This window comes from Scomber scombrus, chromosome 11 (genome assembly GCF_963691925.1).
Source record: "Scomber scombrus chromosome 11, fScoSco1.1, whole genome shotgun sequence".
NCBI classification, from domain to species: Eukaryota; Metazoa; Chordata; class Actinopteri; order Scombriformes; family Scombridae; genus Scomber; species Scomber scombrus.
The window spans coordinates 15,997,750-16,016,701 of NC_084980.1; the positions used below are offsets into that span (position 1 = coordinate 15,997,750).

Genomic DNA, 18,952 nt, shown 5'->3' on the forward strand with positions numbered 1-18,952 from the left:
TGCACTCCTTTCAGATGGCTACACCTAGAGTGCGAGCGTCAGAACTCAGGCCAAGCAGAAATCCACCCCAGAGAGGACTATGTTTGTTCCAACTGCAGGTCTCCTGCTGCAGAGCAGACGCTACAGGCAGAGGATATGGACACCGGCCCAGAGCTCAGCCCTCAGCCAGCCTCCATGCACACAGACTCTGAGACTGGCCTACAGCTGGCTCAAAAGCACACAGACCTAGAACCTGGCACTCAGCTGCCTCCTGAAATGCACAATGACCCCAAACCGGAATTACTTGCTGTTCCATTGCACTCAGATCCAGAGCCTGTTGAGGCTACCGTCCAGGAGGAGAAGCTGGCCACGTCAGCCCAAAAGCCTGGTGGGTCCATGTTGCAAAAAATGATCCAGCTCTGATCCCTTTCCCTTCTCTTTTTTTAATCTTCAAGTGCTTTTCCTTTATGCCCACCTCTTGAGGATCGAATCTGTTTTTATCAGCGTATTAATCATAACTTGGTATTGCAAGGACAAGCCTAGGAATTTTTGATCGTTACATAGTCATACACGCATCATCTACAAACACCAGGTTATATGACTACAAATGAAAAAGAGTTTGAGGGTTTATTCTCTCAGTCTGTAGCCATGCAGAAGCAGTTGAAAGTTTTGGCCATGCAACACGAAATTGGGCTGTAGTGTCAGCTGTGATGAAGTTTTGAAAGTTGTAGTTCTGGCTGATGAAAGGATTGGAGAGAGTTGTTTGGATGAAGACCAGAGAAAAGTGCTCACTCTTTTATTTGGAGGATTTTCTGAGGACTCCCCAATAACCAGATGGTGTCCTACTAGCGGCAGATTAAAGCAACTCCATTGTCTTTGTAATTACGTCTTTTGAAAATTAAAAGTACTTTGTTTTTCCCTTCTGTCCCCTGGGCATCTAGGATGTGCTGCTTGTTAGTGTGAATGAGGAACTGATATTTGAAAGCTCTTAATTTTTATAATTATTATTACACAGTGCAACTTAAGGTTGCAAGTTGGATGCTCACACAACTGTACATCCATTCGACAGTTGACTTGCAGTTCATCTTTATTGACTTCAGTCTAGGCCAGACTTGTTAATGATACTTAAAGGACCAGTGTGGAGGACTTAGTGGCATCTTGCAGTGAGGGTGCAGATTGCAACCAAGTGAATACACTTTCTCCTCTCCCTCCCCTTCCAAGCATGTAAGAGAACCTACGATGGCCAGGAAACTCACAAAAGATGTGAAAGGCCCTCTAGAGTTTTTGTTTGGTTTTTCTGTTCTGATCTACTGTAGAAACATGGCAGGCTCCATGGAACCTCTCCCTATGTAGAGATAAAGGGCTCATTTTAGGTAACGAAAACACAATGATTCTTATTTTCAGCTGATTATATACCAATTTGAATGTAATTATGAATTTCATATTTCATTTCTACCAAGTCCGTTCTGCTCAATGCCACTAAATTCTACACATTGTACCTATAATAGAGGGAGAGGTTGCTAAGGCAACAATCGTCTTTCATATTTCCATGTATGTGTCTGCCAGCAACAGGTGTGTGACGCTAAAATCAAAACACAACAGGCTTCAACAGGAATCAGACTATAGGTTGTGGCTTTTGGAATCGGGTACTTCAAAGACCTTTTGCTGAACAGAAGAACTGTGTTTAAAGGAACTATAATTGTGGCTCCTTCATACCCTAAGAGAACAATTAAATATGACGTAACTCCCCTACAGTGTAATTTCTTGAAATGATCTTATTGTTTTCAAGTCGAAATAATTATGGAGACTTGAGACTTGACTCAAACTTAACTCCGAGACTGTAGTCTTGACCTGGACTTATATTTATTGGCTCATGGACATCTCTAGCTAGCGGCCATTTAGAAGCACAAGTGATCACCCTCCAGTTAACCCCATCTGTCATTACATGTGTCTATTGTTTCTGTTCTGGTTGCATTGCCTCTGTGGTTCTATGTGATGGCGGCTGTATCAACACTGCAAATGATATGATCCTGGTTTCTGTTTGTTTGGAGTGCATTGCTCCATCTCCACTCTGGTCTGTGTGAGGTCTGCCAGCAGTGGAGTGCGGTATCAAGGAAATAAATGGTGAGTTGTGGATGCCAGTTGTAGCTACGCTGCCCACTCTGTCTAGACGGCAGCCTCCAATGGCAGAAAAGAATGGATTGCAGTAGCATGATGGTGATGATATCAGATCCCCTGTCTGCAAACTGGGAATGACTCGATACCACTTTTTCATTAATGATACCGCAACCATGAGCCTGCTGAAACCAATCCGATCCCATTTCCTCTCTTAAACAACTACGCTGTTAATTACACTTAGCTTAACCTAGCCATCTGAAAAAAATCATGCTCAAACTGAAATTCTCCTCCCTTAAAAGAAGAAAAACACAGCCCATAACATGACTCAGTTATGCAATACTGCTGCTTCTTTTTATTTAAACTCTTACACACAACTTTTTGATTGATCAGCATCATTCAAACACTCAAAATGACATTTAAAGTGCAACTTTAAAGAATAACAAAGGAATCATAATTCCGGTGTATAATACTGGATATAACTCAGCACTCATTGTAGCCTATACCTTAATGACACAATAGCAAAAACAATTTGCATTGTAGAGTGTAACTTAAATAACTATAATTTAGATTTAAAATGATTGAGCCTATGACTTGCTGATGGAAGCTCTTGCTTTTGCAGGATTATGATTATTACGAACTGGGTGTCGTTGGCGACTTAACCGTTATGCATTCAAATCATGAGTGACACTATTAATGATGTGTTTTCCATCCGCCAGAGAGGGTAGGCAGACCTAACGGAACACACTCTTCAATTCGCTTGTGCTAGCAAGACATCACAGTCAGCGACACTGTTTGGATCTGATCTGATATCAACTTAGCTTAATCTAAGGGTAGAAACAGTGCAAGCTCATCTTTTTTTGTTGTTTGCACATGTTTGACTTTAAGTTTCACTTTAACATAAGAGGCAGATTCTTATTTAGAAAGGTTAGCATTTCAGCCTTCTCAGCTGTCAGCCTATTCCGCCTTTCATCAATAATAATGGAGGCTGTGCTGAGGAGCCTCTCGCTCTCCACGCTTAAGCTTCACAAAGAAATTCAGTTGCCATGACTACCAGGGACGGCAGTCTAGGTCAGTTGACTGTCTAGTACAGCGGTGGATTGTTTGAATACTGAATAGTTGGCTTGCTGAGGTAGGGCTGCACTTGTGGTGGTTGACTCTGGACTAGGTTCTACTGTGCTTTCCTCAGGGATTTCATCAAAAACACTTCCAAGTCTGCTGTTTCATGCAGCCTCCAATCCATGGAGTCTTCTTTGCTGCTTCTGAGGCGGCTGATTCAGATGGAGTCCTTTCTGCTGGCTCTGAGGATTCTGATGTAGTCTTCCACAACACTTCTTCCATCTTTCTTACCTCTGCCATTAATCCATCCTTTCCAAGTCTTGAGGTTTCTGCATTTGTGAAGTTCTTGGAACGATAAAAATACACATAATTAACATTTAAAATAATCAAGTGATTAATGCCATTATGAAAGCTGATGCTCGATATGAAATACTGTTAGATGTGAAAAAGTGAACATTTCACAGACACACTGACAGTTATGGGATTTGTGTGTTTCTCTCTCTCTCTTTGCCCCACTCCGGCTCTCTCACACACGATAATCATATTACATGAAGTTAACAGAGACATCACATGCCGGTCTTTATATGCTGGATCCTGTAGCATTGCAACCAAGAATAATGGCTCAGATTCCATGTCTCTGAAGCGTCTGTTCACAGCCTCAAGGAGGGTGCCTTTCATGGTCTTAATTCCCTCGTCTGCCTCGTTTTCTCGAGTGAGGACATGTTTAAAGACACTGACACAGGGATGACATCAGATATATATGAAGAGCTACCCCTCTCCTGTAAAGGAGCTAGAGCTGTGACGGTCTTCTTTAGCAACCCCCACTAGTTTGCAGTAAATGTGGCAGGTCAAACTCCAGCGTTTCTGCACACAGGACCTGATTCTCAGGCCCTCGATCATGTAATATGTACAGTTCCACTTCGTTCATACATCTTGTTGCAGATACTTGGGAATATTTAGCTCCACTTGCATGTCCTCCAAGCATGAATACACAAGTGACAAATGCCCAAAGTGATCCACAATTTTTCTGTTTATAGCCATCATCTCAACTGTGCTGTACGAGCAGTCGCACAATAAGTTGCAGGATGTGCACAAATTATCCCAAGCTGGCAACACCAAGCCGATCCAGTGCTTTTATTAAGTTACAGACATTGTCTCTTTAATGACATGGACTTTCCTCTTCTTAATTTTCCATGCTTTTAATATTTCCCCCGTTGCTGTAGTGATGAACCCTCATGTGTTTGAGCCACGAAACTGCTTAGCCTGCAGCACTGCTTTTTGCAAAGTAAAACTCGAGTCTATCCTCTGTGCTGTCAGACTTAATAATGACACTGGACACATATCAGTGCTCCAGATGTCAGCTGGGTAACTAACCACGGCAACGTTTTCCAAGCATTTCGAAATAAATTTGTACACTTGCTTGGGATAGCCATTCTGGAGATGAAATGCCAGTTTGGCGATCTTTAGCCCACAATTTCAACAACAGAAAGGGGTTGGTCATCCGGCAAAATAAATTCATCGACTTTCTCCATTATCAGCTTTGCTTTATTGCTGTTTGGAGCGAATTTCTCACGCTGCCCATTTAAATTAAGTATACTTATTTCCTTGATGGTTCTGCAAGTGTAAGAGTGCAAGTAATCAAGTTCATGGTGCTGAAGTTTCCAGCGATGCTGCAACCCCTCGAAACACTCACTTTGCACCGTGCTGTTTTGCTTTTTTTTCTTTGAGCTTAAAATAACTCCCCACAGGTGACATGATGACAGCACTGCTGACAGGTCTCACTCACATTCTAGCTACCACTCACATGACACAGGCTTCTAATCCATGTTAGTCATTACATGTCTGTCTTTATGGCACATAGCTCAAATTTATTTAAGCATTTACATGATAGTTTAGAGTAATGGATTGTATCACATTATACTTTTTCCCTCGATATCTTAACCAGTGATTTTCATCTGTATTGGATCAGCATATCCCTACTGCAAACCTGCGTTGGAGCTACGCTGGCTCATTCATGACTGCTCACACAGCTTACTTCCTCTGCTCACCAAACACATGTGGCCCTATTTTACTAGCTTTTCCACGTGATCATGAACTGCTTCATCATTTGATTTAGCTGGCAAGGCAATGGCTCCCCCACTGCGGTTTTAAGACATGTTGAGTGTACATGTGACCCGTCTTTTATTTAAGAAGAGCTTATGTTAAACACCTCAAAGTAAACTTCAGTATAGCTTTACCTGTTATGTCAATACATTTGTCATAATGATCTCTGCCCCTGGGAGTTGTTTTGGATTTGGATTGAAGCCGTTTGAATCAGACAAATGGTTACAAAGTTACGTTTATATTTATGATGTGCTGAAATTTAGATATTTGCTGATTTGTTATCCTTACTAAAAAAAAATAATTTTGGCTTCAATTATGTGAGATCATGCCTGTGCTGCCAAACGCCTGCACATGTAATGTAATTAAAGTCATTAACCAGAGCTGTTTATCACCTGCCAGGATTCTCCACCACTCAGGGTTTAATAACAGGCTTACCGTGACTCAACTGACAGACGCTGTTAGATCCATTCCAGGAGCTTAAGTTAGACCTGACTTGAGGCCTTTGCTGCATTAATCAAAGCTGTGTATTTATCTCAACCATCACCTCATTCACTGTAGGAGATATAGGAAGGAGGGTGTTAATATGAATGAGAATGTGTGTTCAGCTCGGTCAATAGTTGAAGGCTGGAGATGGTTGGAGGCCCATCTCCTAATTGACTTTCTGGCATCGGCACCGGATGAGCACCTGCAAGCTGCACAGTCATGAGCCCAGAGCACACAGACCCTGGGATGTTGGTTGTCATGGTTACTCCCTTCCCTGGCAGAGATGCTTAGCAGGTGCATGTGTGTGTCAGGATCAGTCTGACATGGGAACTTGTGGATTGAAATGGTGGGTGCTTCGTTAAGACTAGGCTATCTGTACTGTCTGGCAGAATATTGGCTCGATGTGTGGATGTGTGATAGCCATGAATGACTAGTTCTATTCATACCAGACTGGTCAAGTGCATTGATGTCTTTGATACAAAACCAAATAGAGAGAAAGAGGGTAGGAGACACTACAAACCCAAACAGAGAAAGAAGATAGGAAGCACTAGATTAATACCAAAACGTGGTCTATCATATAGGTTTGCCTCATTATCTTTTTAAGCATTGTGACTGATTGTTATTCAAAAGCCATTCCACTAACAATTCTGTCACTTCCTTGGTCATCAAATCTGAGCAATTAAATTAATATTACATCCTATACTATAAGTTATATTTAAACTATAGTCGTTTTTAATTATTTTTATAAAATTGCCCTTTCTATTCCTTGGTTTAAAAGATAATTGTTAATCTGCAACAAAATAATTTAAGTGTTAAATCAGAGATCATAAAGAACTATTGCCTGTGTTAGTATAGAAAATGTTCATTGCTTTAATTATAGGGAGAAGACATTCACATTCTTCCCACAACTTAAAGATTCACATCATAGTAAAATCTTGTTTGTTTTACCATTAGTTTTAGATGATGGGTGGTTTAGAATTCATGCAAGCAGAAATGTTTTGTGTTGAAGTCAGTTTGACTGCTAGGCATCTAAGTCTAATATTTCCCTGTGGTCCACTTATTTTATTCCCTTACCACTTCATCTTAATGTGTTCAGTCTTTCCAGACTCGTTTGTAATACACAAACATCCATACCTTTTTATATATAATCTTTTTTATTAATTTTTTTTCTCTCTTTTAGAAGTCTCTGTGGGAGCAGACATTGTTGAGAGGCAGGTTACTGAACCACCTGTCAACAAAATCCTGACAGAAATCAAACCAGGTTTGTGTATAGAGCCTATTTATTTATTACTTCATTTGCATTGTTGAAACTCATATTGATTTGCATTAATATAACAGTGACTGCTATTGTAAATATTGTACTAAATGTTATGCTCACAGTCTATTCACATGATTAAAATGTCAAGTAGACATTGTTTCTAGGTAGCATTAGACAAGGCTGCTGACTCAGTCAGCTTTCCAAATCCAAATTTTATTTGTGATTAGTTAAAAGGTGCAAAGTAGAGACCTGCTGTTCTTTGTGTCATATACTTAAAAAATCACTCAAATAGCGACGTGATTTTATTTACCTCAGTGACAAATAGAACCTTATATTTGGGACAGGCTTATATCAGAGACAGACCTTTATTTCCAATTTCCCCTCTTTCCTCCATGTTAACCTTTTGTGTCGATACATTCAGTATAAGGTCCATTTCCCCAGCACTAATTCAATCAGTATAGCAAGAGTCATGTCAGTCGTTCCACTTCAGCCTTTCTCCAAATGATGTTAAGCTACCATGAATGAAACAGAAGACTTCCTCCAGACTTTTCAAGTTACATGTCTTGCAGTCCACCCTTTACAGCCTTCCCTTAAAAAAAACAACAACATTATTTCTTTTAAAAGAGAGCAGAATAAACTGAGAGCAGCAGAGTGGCTAGTATAACATGCCTGTATTGTACTGCTGGAATTAGTGCTATGGAAATACACATTTGACTAAATTTACAATGTGAGCTGATGTATACTACATTCCAACCCCTTCAATATTTTTTTATTAGTCCTTAAGTAGAGACTGGCCTTTTGTTTGTGCTGACTACACCCCCCATCTATTTGAGACTCAGCCTTTATTTAAATTCTTGCTTTTAAATGAGGATTTACAGAATTTGTACTTAAGGTTTCACATTGCTCAATGTATTAAGGGATTGGAAGGGGGTTTGCTAATTTGCTCACACTGTGTATTTTTCCAGTGATCACTAGTTACTTTAACTATACCAAATGCAGCATAATGAAAAAAAAATGTCAATGGAGAACTATAGCTATTTTGGGAAAGTATGTATTTTTTTTAACAGACATCACTACTGTAGATGAAAAAAAAACTTCAGTGCTCATTGTCAAGTAATATGTTGTCTTTGTAATGGTCTTTGTAAATATTGGAGGTAGAGGCTGCAGTGATATTCTGTGGCTCAAAATTTCGCGGTATAAAATGATGACAATATGACAGCTGATCAGTGTGCTGCTAGTCAAGCTATATGAGCAGTGCGGAGTAAAAGTGCTGTTGATCATCTGTGATACATCAGTTCCAAACATGCCAATTTGTGCTGCTTTTACAAAAGGAAATGTAACACCAGCAGGTTAGATCTGCTGATCCGTAGAGCTTTCAGTATCGCCTCCTAAGGTCAAAGAAATTAACACCAGCGCCACCTGTAGGCCACCCAATGTTGGTCACTTGAAATACCATTAGAGTCACATCAACAGAGGTTTTCTCTACTAGTTTTTTATGTCATTTAAAAATATACATATCAGCTGTTGTAACCGCTTTTCTGTTTGCTCCTCCAGAAACAAAACCAGCAGCAACAACCCAGCTCACATCTACAGAGAGTCCTGCATCTACAGTGACTCCCAGCCAGGAGTCAGAGTCTTTTCCAGCCCAGCTCTCTATGGAGGCACTACAGACACAGGATACCACATTACAAATCAAGCCAGCAAAGACAGAGGCCTGCCCTGAAGAGGGCACGGCCAACCCCAGCACAAAGGTTTTTAAGGCCATCATCTCAACCACCAAAGAACCAAGTACTGCATCAGTACCTTTCACGGACCAACCAATGGAAGTCTCACTATCCCAGCCTTCGAGTATGGATGTAGTTAGGGCTTCTTTAATGGAAACTGCTCCAAAAGAACTTAACAAGGAGAGAGGGGAGGGCAGTTTTCACAAGAATCTGGCAGAGACTGTTAAGCCTGCAGCCTCTAGTACATCAGAGGAGATGGACACTACGCCAGACAGCAAACCTAATCTGTCATTTCCCAGTCTGTCTTTAGAGGAGAAACCACTCAAGACAACTGTTGAAAGGTTGGTCGAGATGGTTACTTCTCCTTCTCACTCCTCACCTCTGGCCCGAGGTACATCTCCCAGAGAACCACCCCAGACTCAGATTCACCTGACACTGGGTGACCACAGCAGTGTAATGCCCACCACTACCCTTATACCACTCACCCCTAAGATTGGAATGGGAAAGCCAGCGATCACTAAGAGGAAGTTTTCTCCTGGGAGGCCACGAGTAAAACAGGTAGGAACCTGGACATCATGTCACAGAAGACCAGTGATCTGTTTCGTGTCACTGTCCCGCTTATTCTGCCTTGTTCACTGTCCCAGCCCAATACGTCGATGGCGTGTAGACTAAAAATTTGTATTTATAACTTTTGTTCTTTTATATGAAGTGTGGGTACGGTACATGTCCTCTAGGCTCTGCTCTATGAAGGTGGATTAGTCTGTGTGGTGTCACTGGGTTGGTTGACACAGCCTGCACAGTATGGACATGTTTTAAATATTTTTTTCTCAGACAAGTTGTAGCTTGCAGTACACTCTGCAAGAATAGCAGATAGCAGGACAGCATGGCAAATGATGCTCTTCTTCCACTCTCTGTGCCCCTTTCACATGTTTGTGCAAAACATGACTAGTTACTCACCGTGTTAATGCGGAACTCAGTTGAAGTATGAATTATTTCCCATAAGAATTTGGCTAAAACATTTACTGAGACTCTTCCCCATATCCCACCTCAGTGCCATCATTGTCATCACTCTGTTCATCTCATGTCCATGTTGCAAACATTCAGGATCTTATTGGACTATAGAGACTTGAGCATTCATACAACAACAATGACCATATCCATTACCATGTCCTAGTCATCTCCATATTACATTATCAACTTTAGTGGCTTATTTGTGACTGTGAAATAACTTTTAATCTCCTGTTATCAGTGTCATTAAAACAAATGAATTATAACAGAGGCTATTGCAGGCACTGTAGACTGTAGACAATGTAGACTTTCTCAGACAAATAATAATGGGAATTGAATCTCACCCATGGCTATAATATATTATGAATGATGCTGGTGAGGGTAGACTAATTTAGTTTGCAAAATGTGTTTATTTTCCCCCAGATATATCCCATCTTTTAAATAAACATTATATGGCTCAAACTAATTTCTTACACAAGGCCTGGGGAAATCTACTCCAGAAATTTGAATGTTGCAGCTCCCTTTTAGTCCAGCATGCTTTTGTTTCATTCGCTTATGTGCTGCCATGCTGACGCAATTCCCCTTGTTTTGTCAACATGCCAAACATACACAGTTGTCACAGCAAGAGGCTGCTGTATAGTGTCATGATGCCCAGGCAAGTTCTGCTGCGTGAAATGCTACTAACTGCTCTGCATTTACAAAGAGTGTATTAGAAACATGCCTCTTCAACTCATATGCATGGAACTACAAGGATTGGCTTTTAAACAAAACCCAACTTAATAACTTAACCTGTTCATATTTTATATGATAAATGCTCTCTCAAATCTCGGCATAGATGGGTGTGTACTGAGTGGTTTCCCAGCGGCTACTGTAGAGGCTCACTACATCTCGCTAACATCTTTCTTGGTATGTTTTATTTCTTCGCTGGCTTTGTTTTAAGTTGCTGCATTTTGTCGTCCTCCTCCCTCCCTCTCTCTCACTTTCTCACCCACCCCCCCTTACCTTAGGGTGCATGGAGTCCCCATAGCAGTGTGAGCTCCCCCTTGTCCTGGTCTCCAGACCAGCCAGAGGGGTGGGACGTCCCAAAGACCAGGCAGTCCTCTGGCAGCCCCGGCTGGAGCATCAGAGTGGTAAATACTGTAGCTCACCAGAGACAGCAGGGCAGCAGCTGCTTCCTTGTTAGACCTCTGTTTAACCTAGTGACGTACACTCCCTGAGTGTTCCTTAACGTCACTGTGATGTATATCGTAGTCTACACCAATTACTACAACTTTAATGAAAGGAGGAGACTCAAAGGCCAATGAATGAGCGAATGACTTCACTTAGTACAAGTGAATGATATTGACAATGGTTTTTGCTGCCTTTGCAGTTGAATTTAGAGGTCAAGGGTATGGTGTAATAAGACATAACACAATCTACAAAAATATCTGGGAAGGGATTTTTACTAATGAATGAGTGAGCCCCATTTCCTATTTGTCAGCCATGCAATGCTGTGCTTTCTTCTTTTCTGTTTTAGAAAAACCTGTTCCTGTGTTTATTTATTTTCTTTTATTCTGATTTTAAGAAATAGCCATTGCAGTCAGTTGTCATGGTGAGTCATCACTTTTTGCAAAGCTGGGTAAGGGTCAATTTGTGCATTGTAGCAGGGGTCCAGCCCAGGTTGAATACCATCATACAGTCTATCAGGAGGCACAGTGGATGGGTGGTGCCTTGGTTTGGGATCAGAGCCAAATGTGGAGTAAATGGAAAGAGACTTTGGGGCAGGTGCTGCAAGTTTCAGTTAGCCTGAAGTGTGACAGTCATGATTAGGCCTTCTGTTGGAAATGTGCCAAAGGCGCAGTGAACTCGCATAGCTAGAACAACAGCTCAGAGGCTTTTCCTTAACCCTCTCACTGGCTGGCTGGCTGGCAGAAATTGTAGTGCACCTCTCAAATTACAGTATTTTGTAATTAGTAATTACAATTACACATTAGTAATAAAATATCAAGAACCAGATTGATGGAATAATTTTTTTCTCTGATAAGCATACTTGCATATTATTTTTGATGTTACAGATTTCCAAAAAGTTAAGGTTACAGAAATATGTTCTATCAATGTTTGAATATAACAGTTATTTTTAAAGCCATGGCAAACACAAGCATAAAACACCTGAATCGACCAGGTAAATCCCTTACTCCCTGTATGCAAGTGTGGTTAACAAAGTAGAGAAAAAATGATTCCATCAACCTAACTGTTGACATTTTAATAGTTCATTTCCTGAACAATGGCAGCATGAATCCATACAAACAATTCCACAGAATTACGTTACCTCTAGAAATGGATGAACATGACCCCTTCACTCTTTACTGTCAAGAAAGATGTACTACAGACCTAAAAGCTTAAAGTGGGGAGTGGCACGAAAGCTTCCCCACGGCAAACCTATAAATCCTGGTCTATTCCCTGAGCAAATGATGACGTTCCAGCATGTACGAGAGGGAATTGCAAACAATAAGAGCTCATGCTTTCTTATTTCAACTTGTAACATGGAGAGTGATCATTGTCCCTACATTCCTCTACAGCGTGTCTATCTATCCCTTAGGTACAGTTCAATTTTCTGATTATTGTCTTGCCTCCACAGGGTCGGGGATCAGGCTTCCCAGGTAGGAGGAGGCCCAGAGGGGCTGGTCTGTCAGGTAGAGCTGGACGTGGCAGAGCCAGAGGCAAAAATGGAGCTAGTCCTAGCATCAACCCTGGGGTAAGGACTATCAACTGTATCACATCTCAACATATTTGGAAATATATACACTATATGCAAAGCAGTGTTTGTTTTCCCTGTGGCTTAAGACATGAATGGCAGGTAGTAAGCAGTAGTTATGTTAATGACAGAGTTGACCTTTTGCTTGTTTAGTTTCATAGTAAAGATGATGTAGCACTCATGAAAGATGTCGGAATAGCCAGTAGTAACTAATCCACTATAGTGTGTCTTGCTTAGTTATATTAAATTGTATCACCCGAGGGTGGATTGTGAAAGAGGATGATAGTGATTCTGCTTATGTTGCACTTGTTTATTTTGTGTTTTTTTTTTTTTTTCCCTTTGTGATTCACAGATCACCACAATAGAAACACAATACCCAATCAAGGATGAGGAAGAGAATGCCATGCATAACACAGTGGTCATATTCTCCAGCAATGACAGTTTCACACTAAAACAGGTGATTGTTTTGTAGTACTTAAGAGTTGCCCTGTTGTATTTCCCTTTTTAAATCATCACCCACAAATCTCTTCATTCACTTGGATGGCCTGAAATTAAATCTGTGTTTGAAGAGTTCTCTGTCTGGAGATCATTAATTCCTGTGGAGGTAATGCCAACTGCCTTCAGGTCCATTATATAACAAAGGAACATATTGAAATTGAATTGCCTTACTTTCCATCCTCAAGATAATGTTCATGTTGTGATTTAATTTTGTTAACAATAAGTGACTACTGACAGACTCTGACAAATATTCATCAATATCTTAAACAACAGTAACTATCAAGTTAGCATTGTGGGATAGTTATTTGGAGATTAAAATTCTGTAATATTTTTTAGAATAACTGGTTATTTAAAGAGACTAAGCAATTAAACATTACCACTGAGGTGCTGTTCATCATGGCACTTACCCCTGAATGGCGCAAGTGAAAAATCAACCTGTTATAATGTGGCCTGACTAAAGACACTTCTATTCACCTCTTTAAGGCTGGTGATCTGTGGTGATACATGTGAGGCCCCACCTGCACAAACATCAATCACTACGGTCATCCCTCAGTTCGATAGCCGCTCTTCACCAAACCCAGCTGTTTAGTAGAGCAACAAAGTGGTGTACCTCGTTCCTCACCTTCAGGGAACAGAAGTTATAGTCATAACATTTGCTTTCAGCTGATTCACCCAGTACAACACACATAGTGTGGGACATATATGCACGCCCTTCAAAGCAGCCACCAAGTTAGAGTCAAACCTCCAGCAGAAAAGAAAAGAATGAGCCACACAAAGTACTATCACATCCAAATAATAAAACCGAACAAAAATGTGCAGTGGAGCCTCTAGTCAGTTGTGCCCTCACACCATGAGGCAACAAAATACCTCTGTCGCTGTAAGCCAGGGAGGTAGCCTACACAATCCAGTAAGAAAGTCACTGTTTAGACAGGGTTTTGCCCCTGGCTAGATTAGCAAAACAGATGAACAACTGTTCACAAAAATGCACATTCTGAGTGCAGTCTATGTAGGTGCGTAGCACACGCCCAAGACACGGGGCATACAAACTCCTCTGCTCCATAGATGCTCAAGGAGAAGAAGCTCAAGAATTCAGAAGCCATAGAGCTATAGGCTGCAGGATTAATTTTAGGCAAATACAGCGCATTTGGGTGCAGTGTAACCTTGGAGACATCTGAAAGTAAACTGGGCACAAGAGGGATGCACAGATAAAGCATGAAGGTCACCAATCCACTTTGCAGAGGTCAAAGCGAGAAGCAGTAGTCTTGTATGAAACAAATTTCATATTTGGAGACTCGGTGGGCTCAAATGTGGGAACCACAAAGAGACTCAAATACCACAGCCAAATCCTGTGAGGGGACCAACCACAGACCTCAGCCAGAGGACTTCAAAAATGCATGGCAAGACGGTGGGTGCCTGGCGTCACTCCATCGAAGCCAGCAGGACAGGCAGATATAATCGCCAAATAAATCTTAATCATGGAAAAGGAGAAACCTTATCCAGCAGCTCATGAAGGAACATCAAAACATCCAAAGTAGAGCACTGAAATGGGAATACATTATGGTCCATACCACTGCTCAAACGCCCATCATTTATAGGCATATAGGCCTCTGGTAGATGATGCCCTTGCGCTTTAGATCATTGCCACCCCACTTGGGGGCAAACCCTTCACTAATAGATTGGACCTCTCAAGAGAAAGGCATGTAGCTGCCACAGTTCTGGGCGTGGTTGAATCACCTCTCCTCCCGGCTGAGAAAGGAGGTGCCTGCAGAGAGGAAGCTGCCTGGGTCTTAATACCAGCAGACAGACAGATTATCTCGGCATAACAAGACATCACCAGCCACCAAAGGGCCACCAGGATCAGAGACAGATCCTGCTAGTGCACCCTCTCCACAAAAGTCAGTTGTGGAGAAGGTGTCATCATTACCCCTGAACCTCGACTCTGCCTCGAGCCTGTGACATGGGTGGCTCTGAGAGACAGAACATTAACGCTGCATCACAGAGAGCAGGACACTGAACGGGTGAAGTGAACAGGTCCCTCGTTGTATTGACTATCCCAGTGTTTCCCACAGACCAGGTAGCAGACCTTTTGAGGGGCAGGGGCTCTGACCAGGGGGAGGGGGTGTTGCCGTTGTAGCAGCGGTGCTGTGTGTCGGTAACCTAGCAACACTAGGGGCTGCAGCTAACGATAATATTAAATTATAAATAATAATTTACATGTTAATGTTTTAACAAAATAACATACATATGCTTGTATGCTATACAAAAATAGATATTTTCTGTTGTTCAATCGACCTGAGCTGTTGGAACAATAAATAAAAGATAAATAATAAAAATGGTTTATTTTTGTAGTTACCAGTTTTACTTTTACCATCATTAGGCTACTACTATAGCTACTAGCTGCTGCTCTCCTCATCTCCTACTGATCTGAGCAGGTAGAAGCTGATAGTTCACTAACTATAACCAGGGAGCACACTGCGACAAGGTTAATGATCCACACAGTGACATTATATCATTGATATGACGCGCAAAAGCGATAGTAAACCAGTCGTTTTTTTGTGCACGTGCATACGTGCGCACGCACGCTTCGTGCCGACCTCGGCAGGATGCAGCACACTCTTTCTAGTTTTATGTAGTGTGAACTGCTCCTACACTTTAGAAGACTTTGGTGCGATTGGTCTAATAAGCAGCAACACAGATCTATCATGACACTGTGCTATCACAAGCACTGCATTGATAGTCACACGCGCGCGCAGTCACTCTCAGTGTGTGTGTGTGTGTGTGTGTGTGTGTGTGTGTGTGTGTGTGTGTGTGTGTGTGTGTGTGTGTGTGTGTGTGTGTGTGTGTGTGTGTGTGTGTGTGTGTGTGTGTGTGTGTGTGTGTGTGTGTGTGTGTGTGTGTGTGTGTGTGTGTGTGTGTGTGTGTGTGTGGAATGATATTTATATTTCAAAATTGCGTTTAACAAAAAAAAAAAAACCCAGAATCAATTCGTGGCGCTCGGTGTTGATTCTGTGGCGCCGCGCCACACATTGGTCTATGTATGGGAAACACTGTATCCTGAACAGAACATACTGGCCTCTTAGAACCAGACGAAAATGCTTTAGAGCTAAGAAAGTCATTAGCAGCTCCTGGTTTTTCATGTGAAGCTTGCATTGTTCTGACATCCAGACCCCTCTAACTGCCGCACTGTCACACAGAGCCCCCCACCCCCTCAGGGAGGCATATGGACCCACCTTGTGCAAAGACACCCTACATATCGGCAGAGTAAATTCGGTTCTCCTCCTCTAGGGAGGAGAGCCAACATGCAAGAAGGGGTTATTGTTAGCCTCCTCTGGAGGTGACCTGGGGCACACAGCCAATGAGATTGAGTCCAGCATTAAAACAAGGGCATCTTTAATATCCTGAGCAGCACCACAGCAAACGTAGATGTCATTATACCTTTTAGGTGTAAAATCATCTAGAAACACAATTTGCGTCCCAACTGAAATTGAGCAAGACGGTGGGGAAAGGCAGCCACTCTGTGCTCTGACGGACATGCTCCACTTTTCTACCCAAGAAAAGAGAACTGCTGACTCGGGATTGGCAAACTTTTCTGCAGATTCACTGAAAAGCCCAGTGGTTGACTGTGCGATAGAACCATGGAGGTATTACAAGAACTAGATAGGCCGCCGCCACTCAGAAAAACCCCCCTGTGACCCAAAAAGCATTTTCCACATAGACCTCCATTGTAGACGAGACGTCTCAAAATGCAATCAAGAATATCTATCAAGTTTATATCTTTGTAAAACTTTCCTTGAGCCGAGAAAATCGATTTAAAAATCCATGACATCATCACAATGTAAAGTCTATGGGCTGAGTTAGAACTTGCATGCGGGGCCAGTGAGGGAAACACTACTGCCCATATTCAGTGGGTTGCATAACGCAGAAGCTAACCATGCTCATGACTGTAAGCTAGCCAGCGTAGCCAAGGTAGCCTTGTTACCCTGTTGTGTCACTGCTGTCAGAATGACAAGCGAGCGACCTATAACGCTGACAGGGTGCACTATATAAACACTATTATTAATATATGCTTTGTAATCTTACCTCCGTAGTGAACCAATTGGGTTAGGGTTAGAACAACTATAAACACACTTGATTTCTGGTGGTGGAGAGCTGGAGCTGACAAAAAACGCACAGGACTTGGCTAAGTTAATGCTCTCCTGGCGTGGACATAGACAGACGGGACATGCCTCGTGCTAGTCCTTTTCATGCAAAGAGAGGCCACACTCTTGAGGACAGTGGCAGACAGAAGACGACTTCTTCACATTTTTAGGCTTGTTGCTCATTCCAAGACACAAAATTGTGAATAAAATTAGCATTCTACGGATAGCCACACTCACCAACAGAGGCAGCAGTGGCTAACACCAACAGTGGCCATTAAGTTACCTTCAAGCTACCTTCAAGTAAGTAGTAGCCAACTGAAGAAACAGAGCCAACTAGCTATAGTTAGCAGAGGGGTTGTTCACAAAGTGAAAAGCGAAAGAACTCACGGATGACTCTGGTGACGGATGTATATATGTGCATGTGGGGCGTCAAATACATCACCACAGATCATCTGGCTTAAAAGTGTGAAAAGAGGTGCGTTCAGTCGGGCCATGTGGGAGTGTGATATCTCATATCTCATACTATATGTGTTGTACCAGTTGAATTGCCTAGAAGGGAACAGACTGTTCTGTCATTCATCCTAATTAAAAAAGGAGCCAAAATGGTCCTGCAGTACTTTTACCTTGCATTTCAAGATGCTTTTATGCACATCTGTGTTTTAGGATAGAGCACCGCTGCACTGTTCTTACTCAACAGCTAACAGGTTTAGTTAATGTCCTTCTGTCAGCATTCAGGGTAGAGTGCTATTTACAGTGCCAGTGGCATTAAATGAATATGCAGGACATATTGATCCTCATGTGATAGGGTGTTGACAGGCAAACTCATTTTAAGATTGAGCAGCTGTCAGATTTTTTTCTTCTTGACAAAATGACACCAGATTATTTGTTTTTAAACACAGAAAGTTAAATTGTTTTAATTGTGAAAATAGGAAAAAATAAATTGACTGGGAACTATTGTAGCAATACCTTATTTCACCATCTAAAGTGAACTGCCTGCATGAGATGGGCATCTCATGGTGTCTTTTCTTTCCTTCAGGACATGTGTGTGGTGTGTGGGAGTTTTGGCCTAGGTGCAGAAGGCCGTCTTTTGGCATGTGCTCAGTGTGGCCAGTGCTACCATCCATTCTGTGTAGGCATAAAGGTAAGCTCATTATTGAGTACACTGCACATATACTTGAGTACATAAGAGAAATACCATCCTATCACGTGCATTGGTGTACGTCACTACAGCACACCAACAAATGTATCATTATTTTTCTCAGATCACCAAGGTGGTGCTGAGTAAAGGCTGGCGTTGTCTGGAGTGTACAGTGTGCGAAGCCTGTGGCCAGGCCACAGACCCTGGCCGCTTGCTGTTGTGTGATGATTGTGACATCAGTTATCACACCTACTGCCTGGACCCTCCACTGCAGAACGTACCCAAGGACAGCTGGAAGTGCAAATGGTGAGTAATTCTGTAATGTAATTTTTCTCAAACGTTGCTTCAGCTTTTAAATAACACCTGGTGTCTCTTGTCAGATTCAGCTGATATGTGTTAAGTTAGTGTAAAGTATATAACAATTTTATATTATTTTACACTGTAGCTGTTATCTATTCTGTACAAGCAACTCTGGCCAATTTACCACATTCTATTTCTAATCAATAAGTGTCTCTCTTTATAATGCTTTTTAAGCCACCGCCATTTTAAAATTGGTCTCAATTCAGTTCCATTAAGGCATGAATGTCTTAAATATTATGAATAAGGGATAACTGAAGATGACTCTAACAGTTACAGACAAATAGGAAATAACATCATACTTTTAGCATGTTGAAGGTGTAGTGAGTAGGCTGGATTTTTGCAGCACAGTTAATC

At 41.7% G+C, this 18,952-nt stretch overlaps 1 protein-coding gene across 14 annotated transcripts in view; it reads left to right on the forward strand.

Moving 5' to 3' along the window:
* The window catches only part of kmt2cb (lysine (K)-specific methyltransferase 2Cb), an 86,706-nt gene that overhangs the window by 34,222 nt on the left and 33,532 nt on the right, over positions 1–18,952 (forward strand). For all 14 annotated transcript variants that reach the window (XM_062429773.1, XM_062429778.1, XM_062429777.1 and 11 more), the window contains exons 12-19: positions 15–367; positions 6,920–7,000; positions 8,552–9,279; positions 10,737–10,859; positions 12,347–12,463; positions 12,816–12,920; positions 18,137–18,241; positions 18,363–18,544. In XM_062429773.1, the coding sequence (XP_062285757.1) occupies positions 15–367; positions 6,920–7,000; positions 8,552–9,279; positions 10,737–10,859; positions 12,347–12,463; positions 12,816–12,920; positions 18,137–18,241; positions 18,363–18,544 (1,794 nt within the window). The remainder of the gene's footprint in view (positions 1–14; positions 368–6,919; positions 7,001–8,551; positions 9,280–10,736; positions 10,860–12,346; positions 12,464–12,815; positions 12,921–18,136; positions 18,242–18,362; positions 18,545–18,952) is intronic.